Consider the following 15,365-nt stretch of genomic DNA (forward strand, 5'->3'; position numbering starts at 1 on the left):
ATTTCAATATTCACAGATTTTATTAATATGTTCTCTCTAGGAATATCTAGGTCCCCCAGCGCAACTTTATGGTCAACTTTAGTCAAAAGTCACACTGAAGGATCTAGAGATTCTGAGAGAGAACACTCCACTAGGCATTTGTAGCTCCTGCAGTGCAATTCTATGGTCAATGTCTGGCAGGTGATGACCACAGAGTTGCACTGGAGGACCTAAAGATTCTTAGAGAGGTGTTCTTTCAGGTAAAAACATAGTGTTTTTGTTATTTGCAGTTTTCCCACATTCACGGGGGTCCTGTGCCCCTAATCCCAACAAATGTGGAAGGACAAGTTTAATGGGCAGCATCGTTTTTGTAAATTATGATAGCATATATCAGATTTATTCCCTCACACTTCTTTGGTTGTTATGGAGTTCTGAATTCTGTTCCAACCAAGAAATGACAAAAAATCCCTATCCCCCTTCTCATTCTCTTATCAACACAAAAATGGCCATACTGTGGGAGGGGGTTGCACTACCTCAAGGCATGATTTTTAGGGTAGCACTAGAACAGGGGTAGGCAACCCTTTTGAGCCGGGGGCCGGGTTGCTGTCCCTCAGACAACTGGGGGGAGCCAAGAATAAAATAAATAATTTTAAAAAAAATTAAATAATAAGTAAATAAACCAAGGACAAATGTAGGACAAAATTTTCAAATGGAAGACACTTTTTTAAAAAAATGGAGGACACGCAAAAAAATTTGCTGATTTTTTAAAAAATGTTAATATAAATGCATGTTCGGAGGCTTCTATAACATTGCCCCCCAACGGCCCCGGCGCAATTGGCAGGCAGGACGAGCTGGGGCCGGTCCCAAGGCCTCGCCGGGCCGCATCCAACCCACGGGCCGCAGGTTGCCTACCCCTGCACTAGAAGGTAGCACTGGAAGATGTCACTATGTGATAGACATATACTTCCTGATGCAGGATCTTGACCAATAATTAAGTTATCAATCATACAGGTTCTCAGAATTTGCTGGATTGCATAGTCATCAGATTGCTGGGAGTTGCAGTCAACAACATCTGGAAACCTCAAAAATTCCCACTGCTTTAACCTAACCTTGACATTCCATCACAAAAGTACTGAACGTTTGCTCTAAATTTATGATTAAGTACTTATGTAACTATTTCAGATAAATTTCTTTTACAGTTAGAACCTACTATTTATTAAAATGTGTTATTCTAATAAATCAGTATATTACAATTATATGACAAATATTCTTGAGATGAACACTTATTACACACCAAAATTCCCAAGCAGGTGAATTCTGTCACACAGTTTATTGTAATTCTAACTAGTTTATTTGATAGATGTGATCAAACTAAGAAAGTTCATTCAATGAAACACTACTTTTAAAGAGAAGATGGAAAAGAGGCACCACATACCTGAAAGGACTGATGTTATCATTTCAGCTTCTTTGTCACAACAGAGTTCTTCTTCATCAGAAAGCACTAAGAAAGCTTCTTTGGGCAAACTTTCAGTGCTTTCATGTTTAGATGGGGAATTCACTGAATTTTCTGCTTTATCCTCTGCATCCAAGTTGGCGTTTTCCACTGGAAGCAAGATGGATTTGGAGAAACTATTTAATTCATCTGCTGGTGCAAGCTTTTCCAAAATTGGAATAATTTCATCTGTTTCCATAGTGGCTGCATTTCCTAAGATGTTATCAACTGATTCATCTTCTGCAGCTTTTTGAATGTTAGTCTCTGTAGGCTCTGAAGATTGGACCTCTTCAATTTTTTGGCCCTCATTTGTATCCAAACTGCTAGATATTGTTTCTTCGCCAATATTCTCTTTTATAACATCTTCTTCTGCATTCTTTTCTTCTTCCACAATCATATCAGGACCAAGAGCTAACTCCTTTGTTTCTGCTGGCTCCATTACACAGTCATTAACATTGCAACTTACTTTCTTATCCTCTTCAGGCTCACTTGGTGTGGTTTTTTGGTCCAAATCATCCTTTACATAAGCATCATTATGGTCCAAATCATTTTGTATACTGACCTCTTCTTGGATCTCACTGTCTTTATTACATTCAAGTATTTGTCCTTCTGGGACAGAGCCTAAAGTAGTACTAGTATCCTCATGAACTTGATCAGAAGCAATGCTCTCAGGAGAAGGTTTCGGGGTTGTTTCAAGTCTGTCAGTCAGGTCACCAGCCTGGTTTTCTTTGACATCTGGGCTTTTGGCATCAATAATTTCTTCAGAGTTCATTTTTCCTTCTTCAGAGTCAAGTCCTAAATCCTCTATACCATTTACCACTTTGTCCTCAGGGCAATCAGGATTGAGTACAGAAGAACTGAGATCTGAATCCCCATTTTCATGTTTCCCATTTACCAATTTAATGTCGGTAGTCTTCAAAAGTTCCTCTTTCACCTTATACACGCTCTCAAGCTGTTGTCGATCACTGGTTCTCATGGTTTTGCGAGCCTTAAACACTTTTTTTTGAGGCTCTTCATTGCTTTCCATTTTGATCCTAAAACAGAAAAAAAAATCTTTAAGACAAAAAGGATCAAGATAATATTTTTTTTCCAAGTAACCGTGGTATTTAGAACATCTTAACAATTAATGTGCATGGAAAAGGAGATTTCCCATTTAGAGGACACTTTTAAAACTTTAACTTCTTGTTTTTAAAAATGTCATTATGCTAATGAATTTTCCCCCTTTTTAACTTAAGGGCAGCACAAAAATTTACTAAATAAAATTCTATATGATGCAAAACCACAGTTCATACAAATTGTCTGGGGCTATCTGGTGCCTGAATGAATGGCTACACAGAAATATATACCAACCAAAGTTTCATGCAAAGAAAGAACAGAGCCACATAAATAAATTTTGTAGTTCCAGTGTTACATAAAATATAATTAAATTTCATGTAAGTATTTTCATATTTTAAAAAATAGTTAAGAATTCACATTCTGCTAACCAAGCTCTGCAATCCTTGATCATTTGTAAGAGTCCAACTAGAACTTCCCAAAACAGAGGTGAAAAAAGGAAGTAATGTAGAACAACAAAACATGCCCCCGCCAGGACTATGAATTTTAATGATCACATACAATGTACTAGCTTATTTCTTCCTCATCTTTAAAACAGCCAGAAATGAGAAGAACTCCACAGCATAGAGTAAGAATGTTTACTCACAAGTAACTTCCCACCAACCCCCACAGTACTTCTAAGTAAACAAGGGAGCCCAGGGCTGCATAAGACAGAATATTTAACTGAAATTCAAAATAAGGGTAGTCATAGAAACGACTATGAGTTATTTAGCCAGGTTTTCAGTACACTGGGCCCCCAGTATCCACTGGGGTTTGGGTCCAGGATCCCCCATGGATACCAAAATCTGTGGATGATCAAGTCCCATTATATACAACAGTATAGTAAAATGGTGTCCCTTATATAGAACAGCAAAATCCAAGGTTTGTTTTGGGGATTTTTTTTTAAAAAGAGTATTCCTGAACTGTGGTTGACTGAATCTGTGGGTGCAGAATCCGTGGATATAGGATTTCAACTACGGGTGAAAGCACATTAAAGAAAGTTCAGAGCTGTCCATTTTAGTTGAGATGCCAGGTGCTAAACTGGGTATCCAAGGTGGTCAAGGGTCATGGTTCAGACATGGTCCTGCCATGCTCAACTGCAATACATGTGTGTGTTAATGTGGGATAATGAGTTATGCTATTCTATTGATAATGCTGGGAAAAGAAAAATATTGTGCATCGGTAGTGGTCTGGGATAAAGAGTAGATGTGTGGGGTGGAAGTATGTGCTGCAAGTACCAAGATTGAACTTTATACATACTGAAAAAAGTCTTCAGTCCTGAAAACAACTATGTACTGTGAATCACAGTACATAGTTGTTTTCAGGACTGAAGACATAGTTGTTTTCAGGACTGAAGACTGAAGAGTAGTCTGTGATCTACTTTGCTTACTGAATAAAGGTTTTCTGACTCTGCTGAATGCTTGTGCTCTTGGAGTGGAGTTAGGCTGTACATTAGAGACTGTAAGGATGTCCTGAAACACTGAAGGCATACAGTAAAAAAAGGACGATGACCAGACAAAGAAATCTGATGTTAGTTAAAGAACAAGACAAGATGGCTCAAGAGAGGTGGGATGGGTGTGGGAGCTTCACCATTCCCAGCAGAACTTTGGGAGTCTCCATAGTGAGGAAGGGCCAGCAATGGAAAAACCTAGAAGATACTCACCTCTATAAAGAGTAACAGAGAACTTGGTGAGTCAATGAACAATGAAGAACTAGTGGGGAATTAGAGGAGCCTGCCTTTAAAAATGCCAAAGGACAGGCTGGGGAAAGCAAGTACGCCAATACCATGTCAGTGGCAGCCCAACAACTTTTTAAATCAAAGTCAAGCTGAGAAACCTTCACGAGGGGAGGACACATCGATTTGCCAGCAAAGTTGGACTCTGGATGTGTTGAGTGTCTCATGAACCTTGTGATGACTATGGAATTGGGATTATAAACTGAGGGGCTTGACTTGCCCATCAATTTTGTTCCAATAGGTGGAAGCAGCATGTAGGGCAGCCTTGTCTGTCTTTTTTGGGACTGGGGAGCCAATGGAAGGCCATCAAGTTTGTGCTGATTCTTACCACTAACTATCCCCTGTTGCTAGGGCTAAATTGGCTCAGGTTCCACAATTCCAGTGTTAAAAAAGTGCCCTACCCCCTGATGAAAGAGCTGTTGGCCCAGCTGGCAAGAAGGAAGGTATTCATCAAGTTGGACTTATGGGCTGCTTACTTCCATGTAACGATAAGAGAAAGAGACGAATTTAAAACAGCTTTTAATTGGTTTCTTGGTTTCTTTGGGTACATGGTCATGTCTTTTGGACTTGCACCCTTCCAAAGTACCTTGATCAATGACATGCTGCATGAATATTTGAGTAAGGGGGTGTTGGTCTATTTGGATGATGTTTTGATTTGTTCACTCAAGATCTTAAGTCGCATGTATGCCTGGTAAGGAAAGTGTGTAAAAGGATGCTGGATAATCAGCTACAAGCAAAACTGTGGCAGTGTGAATTCCACAAAGAGAAATTATTGCTTTGCATACCATATTTCAACTAAAGACATAGAAATGGATCATGCAAAGGTGGAACTGTTTTAAATTGGGAGCCTTCAAGAACATGAAGGCAACTGTAGCTTCTTCGGGTCTGCCAACTTTTATACACAATTTATTTCCCAATTTCACTCTGGTGGCCTTGAACTTCACTGATTTTCTGAAGACAAAAAGAAAGACAGGAGACGTCAAAACCGAAGCCGAGCACTAAGTGGGGCCACAAATGCCAAAAATCTTTTGAAGAACTTAAATGATTGTATGGTTTTGAACCGATCCTCATACATCCTGACCTCACTCAGTCATTTCTGGTACAGATGGATACTAGTGATGTGGCGTTTGGAGCTGTTTTCTTGCAAAAAGATGAACAAGAATTGTAAAATCCATGTGCTTACCTGCCAAAAGAATTTTCAGGTCCTGAAGTCATAGACTGGGTTTGGGAAAAGAAAACTGCAGCCATCAAACAGGCTCTAGAAATGTGGCAGAATTTATTAGGGGAGCTACTTGTCTTTTTGAGGTATGGTCTGATCATCAAAATCTGGAGAATTTGCATAAGCGTAGAAGGTTGTCCAAAACAAATCCAATGGACAAAATTATTTCATAAGTTCAAATTCAGATAAACTACATATCTGCCTGGGAGAAAAGGTTTTCTGGGAAATATGCGAAAGGGCCCTCTTGACCTTTTCCCTTCATGGCTGGTTGTCGGAGGAGATGCTTTGATGACTCATCTGAAATTTATTATAAATGCATCCCTTAGGGAGGGCTATTTTCCACCTTGTTTAAAAGAAGTGGTGGTACAGCCACTTCTGAAAAAGCCCTCACTAAATTCCTTGGTTAAGGGTAAGTATAGACTGGTCTTCCATCTTCCATTTCTAAGCAAGGTCATTGAGAGGGTTGTTGCTCTTCAACTCCAAGCGGTTTTGGATGAAACTGATTATCTGGACCCATTTCAAACTGGCTTCAGGGCATGATATGGAGTCGAGACTGCCATGGTTGCCTTAGTAGATGATCTTCGGCTTGAGCATCGACAGGAGAAGTGTGACCTTGCTGGTGCTCTTGGATCTCTCAGTGGTTTTCTATACCATTGATCATGGTATCCTTTTGGAACGCCTGAGAGAGTGGGGTATTGGAGGCACTATGTTACAGTGGTTCTGGTCCTATCTCTTGGGCAGATTCCAGATGGTGATCTTGGGGACAGTTGCCCTTCTAAAAGAGAGCTTAAATTTGGCATCCTTCAGGGCACCATCTTGTCCCCAATGCTGTTTAACATATACATGAAACCACTGGGAGAGATCATCCAGAGGCATGGGGCAGGGTGTTACCAGTAGGCTGATGACACCTAATTATATCTCTCCATGCCCTGGACCCGCAGTGTCAACTAAGGAAGGCATCTCCCCTCTGAGTGAATGTCTTGAGGCAGTAATGGGCTGGATGTGGGAAAACAGACTGAAGCTGAATCTAAATAAGACGGTGGTGCTCACTGTTGGGGGCCCTAATCCAGGGTTGGAGGTTTGTCAACCAGTCGTGGATGGGGTCACACTCCCCTTAAAGGACTATGTTGGTAGTTTGGGGTACTCCTGGATCTGTCACTTCAGATGTCAGCTCAAACAGATGTGAAGGCCAGGAGTGCCTGTTATCAGCTTTGGCTGATATGCCACTACACCCTTTCCTGGAATCTAAAGACCTAAAAACTATCATGCACACACTGATAACCTCACAACGTGACCTGCAATGCACTCTACATAGGGTAACCCTTGCACTTAGTCTGGAAACTTCAACTAATTCAAAATATGGCAGCCAGGGTGGTCACTGGAAGCTCTTGAGGTGACCATATTACATCAATATTAAAATCCCTTCATTGGCTGCCTATTAATTTCTGGGCACAGTACAAGATGTTGGTTATAACCATTAAAACCCTTCATGGTTTGGGTCCAGCCTATCTATGGGATTGTCCTCTCTCATACAATCCGCCCCATATATCGAGGTCCTCAAATAAAAATCTACTGCAATCAGCTAAGACTAGGCTGGCTGCAGTTACTCAGAGGACCTTTTCATCTGCCACTACCAAGCTATGGAATGGCCTGCTGGAGGAGATTCGACATTATCACTAGCCTGGGTTGCTTTAAAAAGTCAGTCAAGACATATCTCTTTCAGCAGGTCTTTCCAGAATAAGATCAATACCCTAACAATCTGTGACTGATTGTTGATGAACGCCTAGTTGCCACTGCTCCGTTTATTGTTAATAATTATTATTTAACTATTAATGGTTCTTTTAATAACTGAAAATTTAATTGTGTTTTATGATTACTGATGGGAGTATTAGGGTAATAATATTATATGGCACTGTATTGTAGTTGTATTTTATTGATTTTAATATAAGCCGCTTCGATCGTTCGGAGGAGTGGGATATTATTATTACTATTAATATTAAAATGTCATGTTATCTTGCAAGAGGGACCCATAATAGGAGGTTGGTTGTTCCCAAACTGTTATATGGCACAGACAATCTTGATAGGTTTGCTAATAGTCTTCCTGGATTAAAAACATTGCTGCTCACCTGCATGTTAGTAACTTGTAAAATAGCAGCTAAACAGAATTTGACCTTTTTATTACAGAAGCCTGGCTGGATAAAGTTTGAAGGTAGTTAATTTCACTTTTCACACCAAGATGCCCTGGTTGCAGCAGCAACTGAAACTTGGAAGGCAGGCAAATGGAATTACTGTCGAGTTAATCCTGCCATGATTTGCTTTGACTCTTATGAATACGTTTGATGTTTTACAAGGGTTATGTTATATGGTAGATTATTTAGAGTGGGATTTGCAAAGATGTGGGGTATATATATTAATGGGCAGTGGGTGATGGGCTTTATATAGGTTGAAAGTTGGGACAGCTATGTAAGTGGGTATTAATATGCTTTTGGGTCTGTTTTTTTGTTGTTATGTTTAGTTATAATATTTGGAATGTTATATAACTGCCTGGTTCATAATAAAGATTTACGCTACTTATATCAAAGTGGGCAAGATCATCAACGCCTAAACAAAGAACAAAGAAACCAGAGACAATTTAAGGTTTTATAAATTAGATTAATCATAGAATTAATAGAGAAATTATAACTGGGACATTTTAGCATGTTATATGGGTTTAATGAAAAAGATACAAAATATGTGATGTTTTATTATGTTTTAAAATATGTTAAATGCCTAGGATGAAACAACTTTTTAGAGAATATTTAAATTAATTGGTAAAGGAATGTGGAGGAATGTTTTTTGTTTGCTGCTTTTAGAAGTGTTTGAAGGTCTGTTATCACAAACTATGGCCACTAGCACAACCAGGTTTAAATTCTCTGGGAAAGAAAAGGGAAAACATTGGAAGAAGAAATTGTTCAAAGAACTGCATGTGTTTAACCAGCCAATTGCTTTCATTTGATGTTTGGGTGCTGGGCTTTTAGTTCTGTCTAAAGATGCCTTCGTAGATGGATCTTTCTGACTTTTCAATAAAGTTTTCTGCTAATCCTCAAAAGCCTAATTCACTGAGTCTGGGAAGGGTTGCCACTAGTTCTGACAATTACAATGGTGTACAGCCATTCCATTGTGTAACTAGGTGCCCTGTTTCATTGTCTGCAAGGTCTTAATGTGTCTATCTAAAGATGAGGGTCCAGGGCAGAACAGGGATTCTGTTGGTGTACAATCCACTCCACTTCCCAGCAGTCTCCCTTCTTGAGCCAGCTGAGGTGGTCTGAGGTGTTGTCTCCCCCCCCCCCCCATGATTCTATGACAGAGTTTGCCTTCCAACAAATATCAGGATGGCTGAATGGGTGTCAATTGTACATCTATTGAAGACAGTAATGCAATCCAGTCTTTTTGTAATAGTTACGTATCAGATGTACTGAATCACAAATCAATTATCTGGTTTGTTGGTCCATTTGATAGGCACTTCTTTCCTTGTGGTCTTTTAAGTATTCTACTGCCATGTTAGATTCAAATGAAAGTTATTAATTATATTGACTGTTTGGCCAAGAATCACAGCTGAAACTAAGTTCTCTGGTCACCTCAAGTGGCTAGTTAGTAGGGTTTTTTCCCCCTGAGAAATTTGTTAGACTGATGCTAATATTGATTTCAGAACCTCACAATATTGCATGTCATTGGTGCTGGCATGTACTACAATGACTGATTCTGCCCTATGAATATCTTTATTGTAGTCTACATAGCTCTGTCTCTAATGTTTTAAATTGATTCTTTCTATGAAGAATGTGTTCCTTCCAAGGGTTTCTCTTTCTTTGTGAAAAAGATTTTTCCTCAATACCTTTATTTTTCATGATATTAGAGGAACTAGGACTGGGACAACACTTTCACATTTGTGTTCCACAAATTTGTCTGTTTCTCTCTAGTTCTTCAGGTCAGCACCCTGGCTTCATGGGGATAATCTCAGTCATGTTTGGCAAATTTGATCATCGACAGCCAAGAACTCCTTGCATGAAACACACGTGATACTTCATTGTATCCATTCATTATAAATTTTATGAAAGAGGCTGGTTTTTAGATGTAACATTGTCCACAGGGGGAAATTAAACAGCAGAAAATTGCTGCCTCATGTCATTATCAGAGAGAGGAACATAAACAACAGTCTCTTGTTATTCCTGTGTGCCTTTGTCATTTTTTCTTATGGAGATCCTAAGGAGACCCTATCATGGGGTAGCTTTGATGCTTAATTCAATTCAGTTCATCTTTATTACGGTCACAGACTAGCACAATTCCTCTGATGTTGAGTGAGTGTGACTTTCCCAAGGGCATCAAATGGATTTCCACAACTGAGCGAGGGTTTGAACCCTGGTCTTCTCCAGAGTCGCAATCCAACATTGACGAATCTGAGGAACACAGTTCCTAGTGATCCTGCTGCAGCAGCTGACAAAGAGGAACTGCAGTTTCTGCAGGAAGGCCACCAAACACAGGTTCTAGAAGTGGGCGGAGCTACCACCAAAAAGCTTATGCAATGCTCTAGAAGGTTCAGAATGATGCATTGCTCTGGATAACCCATTTGTGTGAGCCTCAGAAACCATGAAGAAGTATCAAAAATTAAAATGTTCAGTCTTGAATCCTGCAAGTTACACAGTATAGTGACGTAAAATCAATAAAATTATTTTTGTAACTACTTCTCATTTGAACAGAACACATCTTAAAATCCCAATGTATTTTAATAGAGGTTTTGAAGGGGAGGGGGATATAATCAGCACACTCATTACTTCTTAAGAATACATATAAGAAAAAAAAAGTGTGTAAGTGTGTGTGTGTGTGTGTGTGTGTGTGTGTGTGTGTGTGAGAGAGAGAGAGAGAAAGAGAGAGAGAGAGAGAGAAAGAGAAAGAGACATCCAAATTTTAGCTGGATAAAATAATTTAAATCTTTTAAAATTCAGTTTTACTTGGTCTCTAAAAAATAGCTAGATTTAAAGTACTATATGAATCTAACACTAACATTTAAAGAAAATTATACTCATAATCACTTCCAAGTGACTTAATGACCCAGCTGAACACACTCAGTTAAAACTGGCTTTTCAGTGTAAATGTACAGTTTAAGCAGAAAGGAATTATATCACTTGTCACATAGGTGAAGTGGACTGCAGACATTATAATACAGCAATTATGTTTTCCAGAAATCACAAATATTCAGATTGTCAAACAGTGTGGATACAAAGTGATGATACAAATACTATTTACTTTAATAATAACCAGCTTTTGTTTCTTGTAAATTGTGAACACTTTTTAAGCCTGTAATGCAGCTGTGTTTTATTACTATTTTATTTCTTCATGTGAGAACACTAAGCAGAAATTCTTTATTTCACAGTTGTTCAAAGTGGTTTGCAGAATACAGCACAAAAGTGTGATTAACTGCCAAAGCATCAGGGTGACATCCAAAGAAGTACACTGCAATTTTCTGGTTTGCAAAAAGGAATATGCCTAGTAATCTGATGTGTAAGGAACTCTGTGCAATAGTACTTCCAAGACTTTTTGTCTTGGTTAAACAGACAAGCAAACAAAAATCTCACTAATACATTTAACAACAAGAAATGGAGCATGCATCAAACTGTGCATTTCGCATTTCTGACAACTGTTTCCAAAAGTTCATATTCATCAAACTGAGCCCAGCAGACAAATATTAAAGCAAGTATTGCAAATTTCTGTTAGATTCCCCAGCAGTTCCTCCTTAGTTTAATATATATTATACTCTGCATTTCAATTATCTCAATAGTTTTTATATCTACAAAAATGGATATGTAATTCCAATTAACAAATATTTAAAAGCTGTGGTTGCAAAACCAGGATGAATTCCTGAAGAATTGTATTTAGAAGTTCTAATTGCCCATGTCAACATTATAATTAAGTACATCTGTGGACTGACATGTGAGCACAATGCCAGCCTTTTAGATGATATGATGATAAACATGAAGAAATTAAGTTGATCCCCATCTTCTTAGATTCTCACTGAGAAACTTCTATGACTGCATATAGCAAATGTCAGTCACCATAATAAGAATTGTGGCTTAATCGGAATAAGACAGCACACTTGCAGTGACACCAGCTATACATGTCATGTAACTTCCTGTGACATCTCACTTGTCAATCCAGACTCTTCAATTACTGTTTATTTGTGATGTATGACTGGCTTGAATGGGGAGAGATAAGCCAGAGTGACAAGTCTGTGCATTACAATAAACAAACCATGGATGACAGGTATGTAGTTTGTTTAGCCACTCCTGCTTTCAACTAAAGTTAGAACTCATTTAGGTGTGCTGATGTGCCTTGTATTTTGCTACAGATCTAAGGTTCAAAGGAATGTATACACATGATGCGCTCAGCCCACATAGTGCATGATTTAAGTATATGACCCAACCAGTCTACAACATGAAGGATTTAAGTAATCAGATAAAGGAAGTCAAACATCTTTTGTGAAGCTACCTAGATTTTGCAACTGAAGCATAAAGACTGACTCTACAGTGCAACTTCATTCTATATCCACAAGGGTGCACACTGTAGCTACTTAACAAATCTCTCATGGTAGTGAATAGAACAAAAACACAAAGCAGTAGAGAATTAGATCACAATAGACCAGTTTACATAATTTGGTCATATCTGTGCAAGCCAATCAGTGGTCCTCTTTTACAAGCCTTCTGGTTCCAAATCTAAATTGTTTTCTCTTATCTATGGATACATTTATAATCATTTGATTCTTGGAGGCCATGTCTACAATATTTAGCAGTTAATAATGCCAATACTAAAGACTTCTCAAAATGGAAATTCATTGTTCCAAAAATTTAATTTTTTTTTTTTGCACAAGTGACACTTTAAACTGTATTTAGTTGCACATCTGCTAATCTGATAAAGATTACATTTCAACAGTTTTGAGTCCTTTTCAGTGTGAAATAAGGCACTTGCACGCACCTCACAGGCTACCGAGATTTCAATGAAAATTGTGTTCTTTGCTATTTAGTTTGATTCAATACATTAAAATACAGACGTCCACATTCCTCCTGCTTTTCTGGCACTCCATACTAAGAAACAGCACTTATAAGACTTCAACTGCTTTCTTTCAATATAAGGAAACTGTACAGTAGAGTTACAAAGAATTACTTTAGAAAAGGACAGTATGTAAGTGAGACCTATTATAACCCTTTGACAAAGTCTTGTTTAGATATTAGTCAAAATATATTTGCCTAGGTCCTGTCCCCCCATCGCCTTGGGCTGCATTATACAAAACCGGAACCACTGGGAAGGGATTCCACAAATTATTCATGCCTTTTTCTTAATAAGAAGTCAGGTTATCAAAAGCTGCAAATCACAGCAGCCATGAGGTAAAGTGAATGCACCAATGGATTTACAAATCATACCCAAAAGGATCCCTGCCCTCCCAATTTGGTAGCTTTCCAATTCCACACCTCCCCTGTGCTTTTTCTCTGGAGAGAGATCACTGCTGTGTGGCAACAAAGGAAGGTATTAGCATATCTGCTGTGTTTTAGCCTATAATCATAAACTCATGTGAGCAGCCTTTTCTTCTTTTTTTGAAAATGTTAGCCAATCAGCTGCTAGTTCTTTGAGTTTTGCCTGGCAACAGGGGAGGAAAAAGAGAGAGAGAGAGAGAATGAGAAAAGGAAAAAAAAGCAATATGTGCTAGAATCCAAAATGACTGTTTAGTGGTTCTCTGCATAATAGAAGTACTCTAGAACAGCACTTCTGTCAGTCATACAAACACAAATGGCATTTGCCCGAACCACAAACAGAATGTGTAAAAGAAGAAATTTAGGTGCCAGTAAGTCTGACTTGCATTTAATGTTCTCTGCATAGTAATTGAGGCCATTTATCACAATATCTTGTTCTAGATTAAGAGCCCCAGATTCCAGTCTTACACCAGACAAATAAAAACGAAACATCCCTTTTTGAGAACCTGGCTGGATAATTTCCAAAGAACCTATTAAAATTTAACTCTGCTTGCAACAATGACCACTGCTTGTGCATTTATCAATTGTAACATGGAAGAGGATCTAATATTTATCAGTGTTGCGGACTATCTGGCATAGGCAGCTTGTTTCACCTCATTTTGCGTTAATTGATTAATTTGCCTTAAACAATGAAACCAACCCCCCTCACTTATTGAAGATTTAAACATTATATATAAACATTTATTCAATTTCTATAAATCCTATTCTACATTTATACTCTCTATTCAACAAACATTCAGAAGATATCTTTGAAATAGACACAAAAAATGCACATGCACCAAACAAAATGAAGGAAACATGTATCACAAGATTAGCGCCTTATAACTGCTGGTTTTACTTCCCAAGAAACAAATTCAGATAAATTGGAGCACTTCATCAATTGTACATAAAGCATTTTGTTTCTTTGTGCAATGTTCCATGATTCAGAATGAGGGGACTGAGAAATCAAAGCACAGCCTTCCTCCTCCAGCTAATTTCTCAAGACCTTGTAATTTCTGAGACATACCCAAGAGGGAGCCAGCTGTAGCCACACACTCAGTTTGTGTGATCTTCACACAGGGAAAAAAAGAGAAACCGGCAGCCTTGCTTCATTCTTATGGAGTCCCTTCCTTGTTCCATTTTATGTACTCTGATTGGCTGAAGGAAGCTGAAGCTCAGCCACCAATCAGAAGCAAGCACTCTAGTTCTGCCCAGCAACAGGAAAAAGATACAAAAATCAACACAGAACATTTAGATTGCTGCTTAAAACAAAAAGTTAAAACAGTGAATTATCCAAATACTTGAAAGTATAACGCTTTAAAACGCTTTGCTTAAACGTATGGAAGTCAGTTACAATCTTCCTGGACTTACTAAACAAAATTTGAGGATAAAATTTAAATTGTTTTTAAGCACACACAGAGCATGACGCTGGATATACTACTATTCTCTGCAAATACTTCAGAAACTGTGAAAGAAAATAAGCAGACTAATCCAGATTCAATATTACATGTTGATGACACCAGTGAGATGAGCACTCTCTCTCCTCCAGCTATTTTTTTTTTTAAATGCACATTAGTGTGAGATCTGGTTAACTTACAAAGATGCTTTTGAACACCTTAGATGAGTGCGTGCCTGCAAAAGGCTGTTGATAAACATCATACGGTGCCAGACAAATCAATGGACTATAATGGCTTATCATTATCATGACTTCCATTTTTCATGTCCTTTCCTTCGCTTCCAGGGCTGTGGAATTGGAAGTAATTCTGGGGGGAGACAGAGTCGGCAGAAATGTCCTGATCCCAACTTCAAAACAACAAAACCTTGGACAATGGGCCCTTGTCATCCGCTGGGGTTTGGTTCCAGGATCCCCTGCGGATAACAAAATCTGTGGATGCTCAAGTTCCATTAAATATAATGGCATAGGAAAATTGTGTCCCTTATACAAAATGGAAAATCCAGGTTTGCTATCTGGAATTTATACTTTTTCTGAATATTTTCAAAACATGGATGCTTGAATCCATGGGCAAAAAATCTGTGGATAAGTAGGGCTGACTGTACTACTGAACGCCTAGTTTGTTGCAAATTTACTTTCCTATGGATTTAAAATTTCTTGTTCAGATATTTTAATCAAATAAATATATTTATGTTCTATCAATCTAAGTAGCCTGTCTTGCGATGCCATTTTACTACAGTAAATTGATTAGTCGGCCCTTCTTATACACAGATTTTTTATACACGGATTTAAAATGTTCAAAAAATTATAAATTTCAAATATCAAACCTTGATTTTCCATTTTTTATAAGGGACACCATT

At 38.3% G+C, this 15,365-nt stretch overlaps 1 protein-coding gene across 5 annotated transcripts in view; it reads right to left on the minus strand.

Moving 5' to 3' along the window:
* LOC121931628 (activating transcription factor 7 interacting protein) overlaps positions 1-15,365 on the minus strand; it is a 113,462-nt gene that overhangs the window by 56,489 nt on the left and 41,608 nt on the right. For 4 of the 5 annotated variants that reach the window (XM_042469599.1, XM_042469598.1, XM_042469596.1 and 1 more), the window contains one exon: positions 1,415-2,505. In XM_042469599.1, the coding sequence (XP_042325533.1) occupies positions 1,415-2,498 (1,084 nt within the window). In that variant the 5' untranslated portion in view covers positions 2,499-2,505. Of the gene's footprint in view, positions 1-1,414; positions 2,506-14,079; positions 14,260-15,365 lie in introns of those variants that run through there. The other variant, XM_042469600.1, reaches the window with a different exon arrangement.

This window comes from Sceloporus undulatus, chromosome 5, assembly GCF_019175285.1.
Source record: "Sceloporus undulatus isolate JIND9_A2432 ecotype Alabama chromosome 5, SceUnd_v1.1, whole genome shotgun sequence".
Lineage (NCBI taxonomy): Eukaryota > Metazoa > Chordata > Lepidosauria > Squamata > Phrynosomatidae > Sceloporus > Sceloporus undulatus.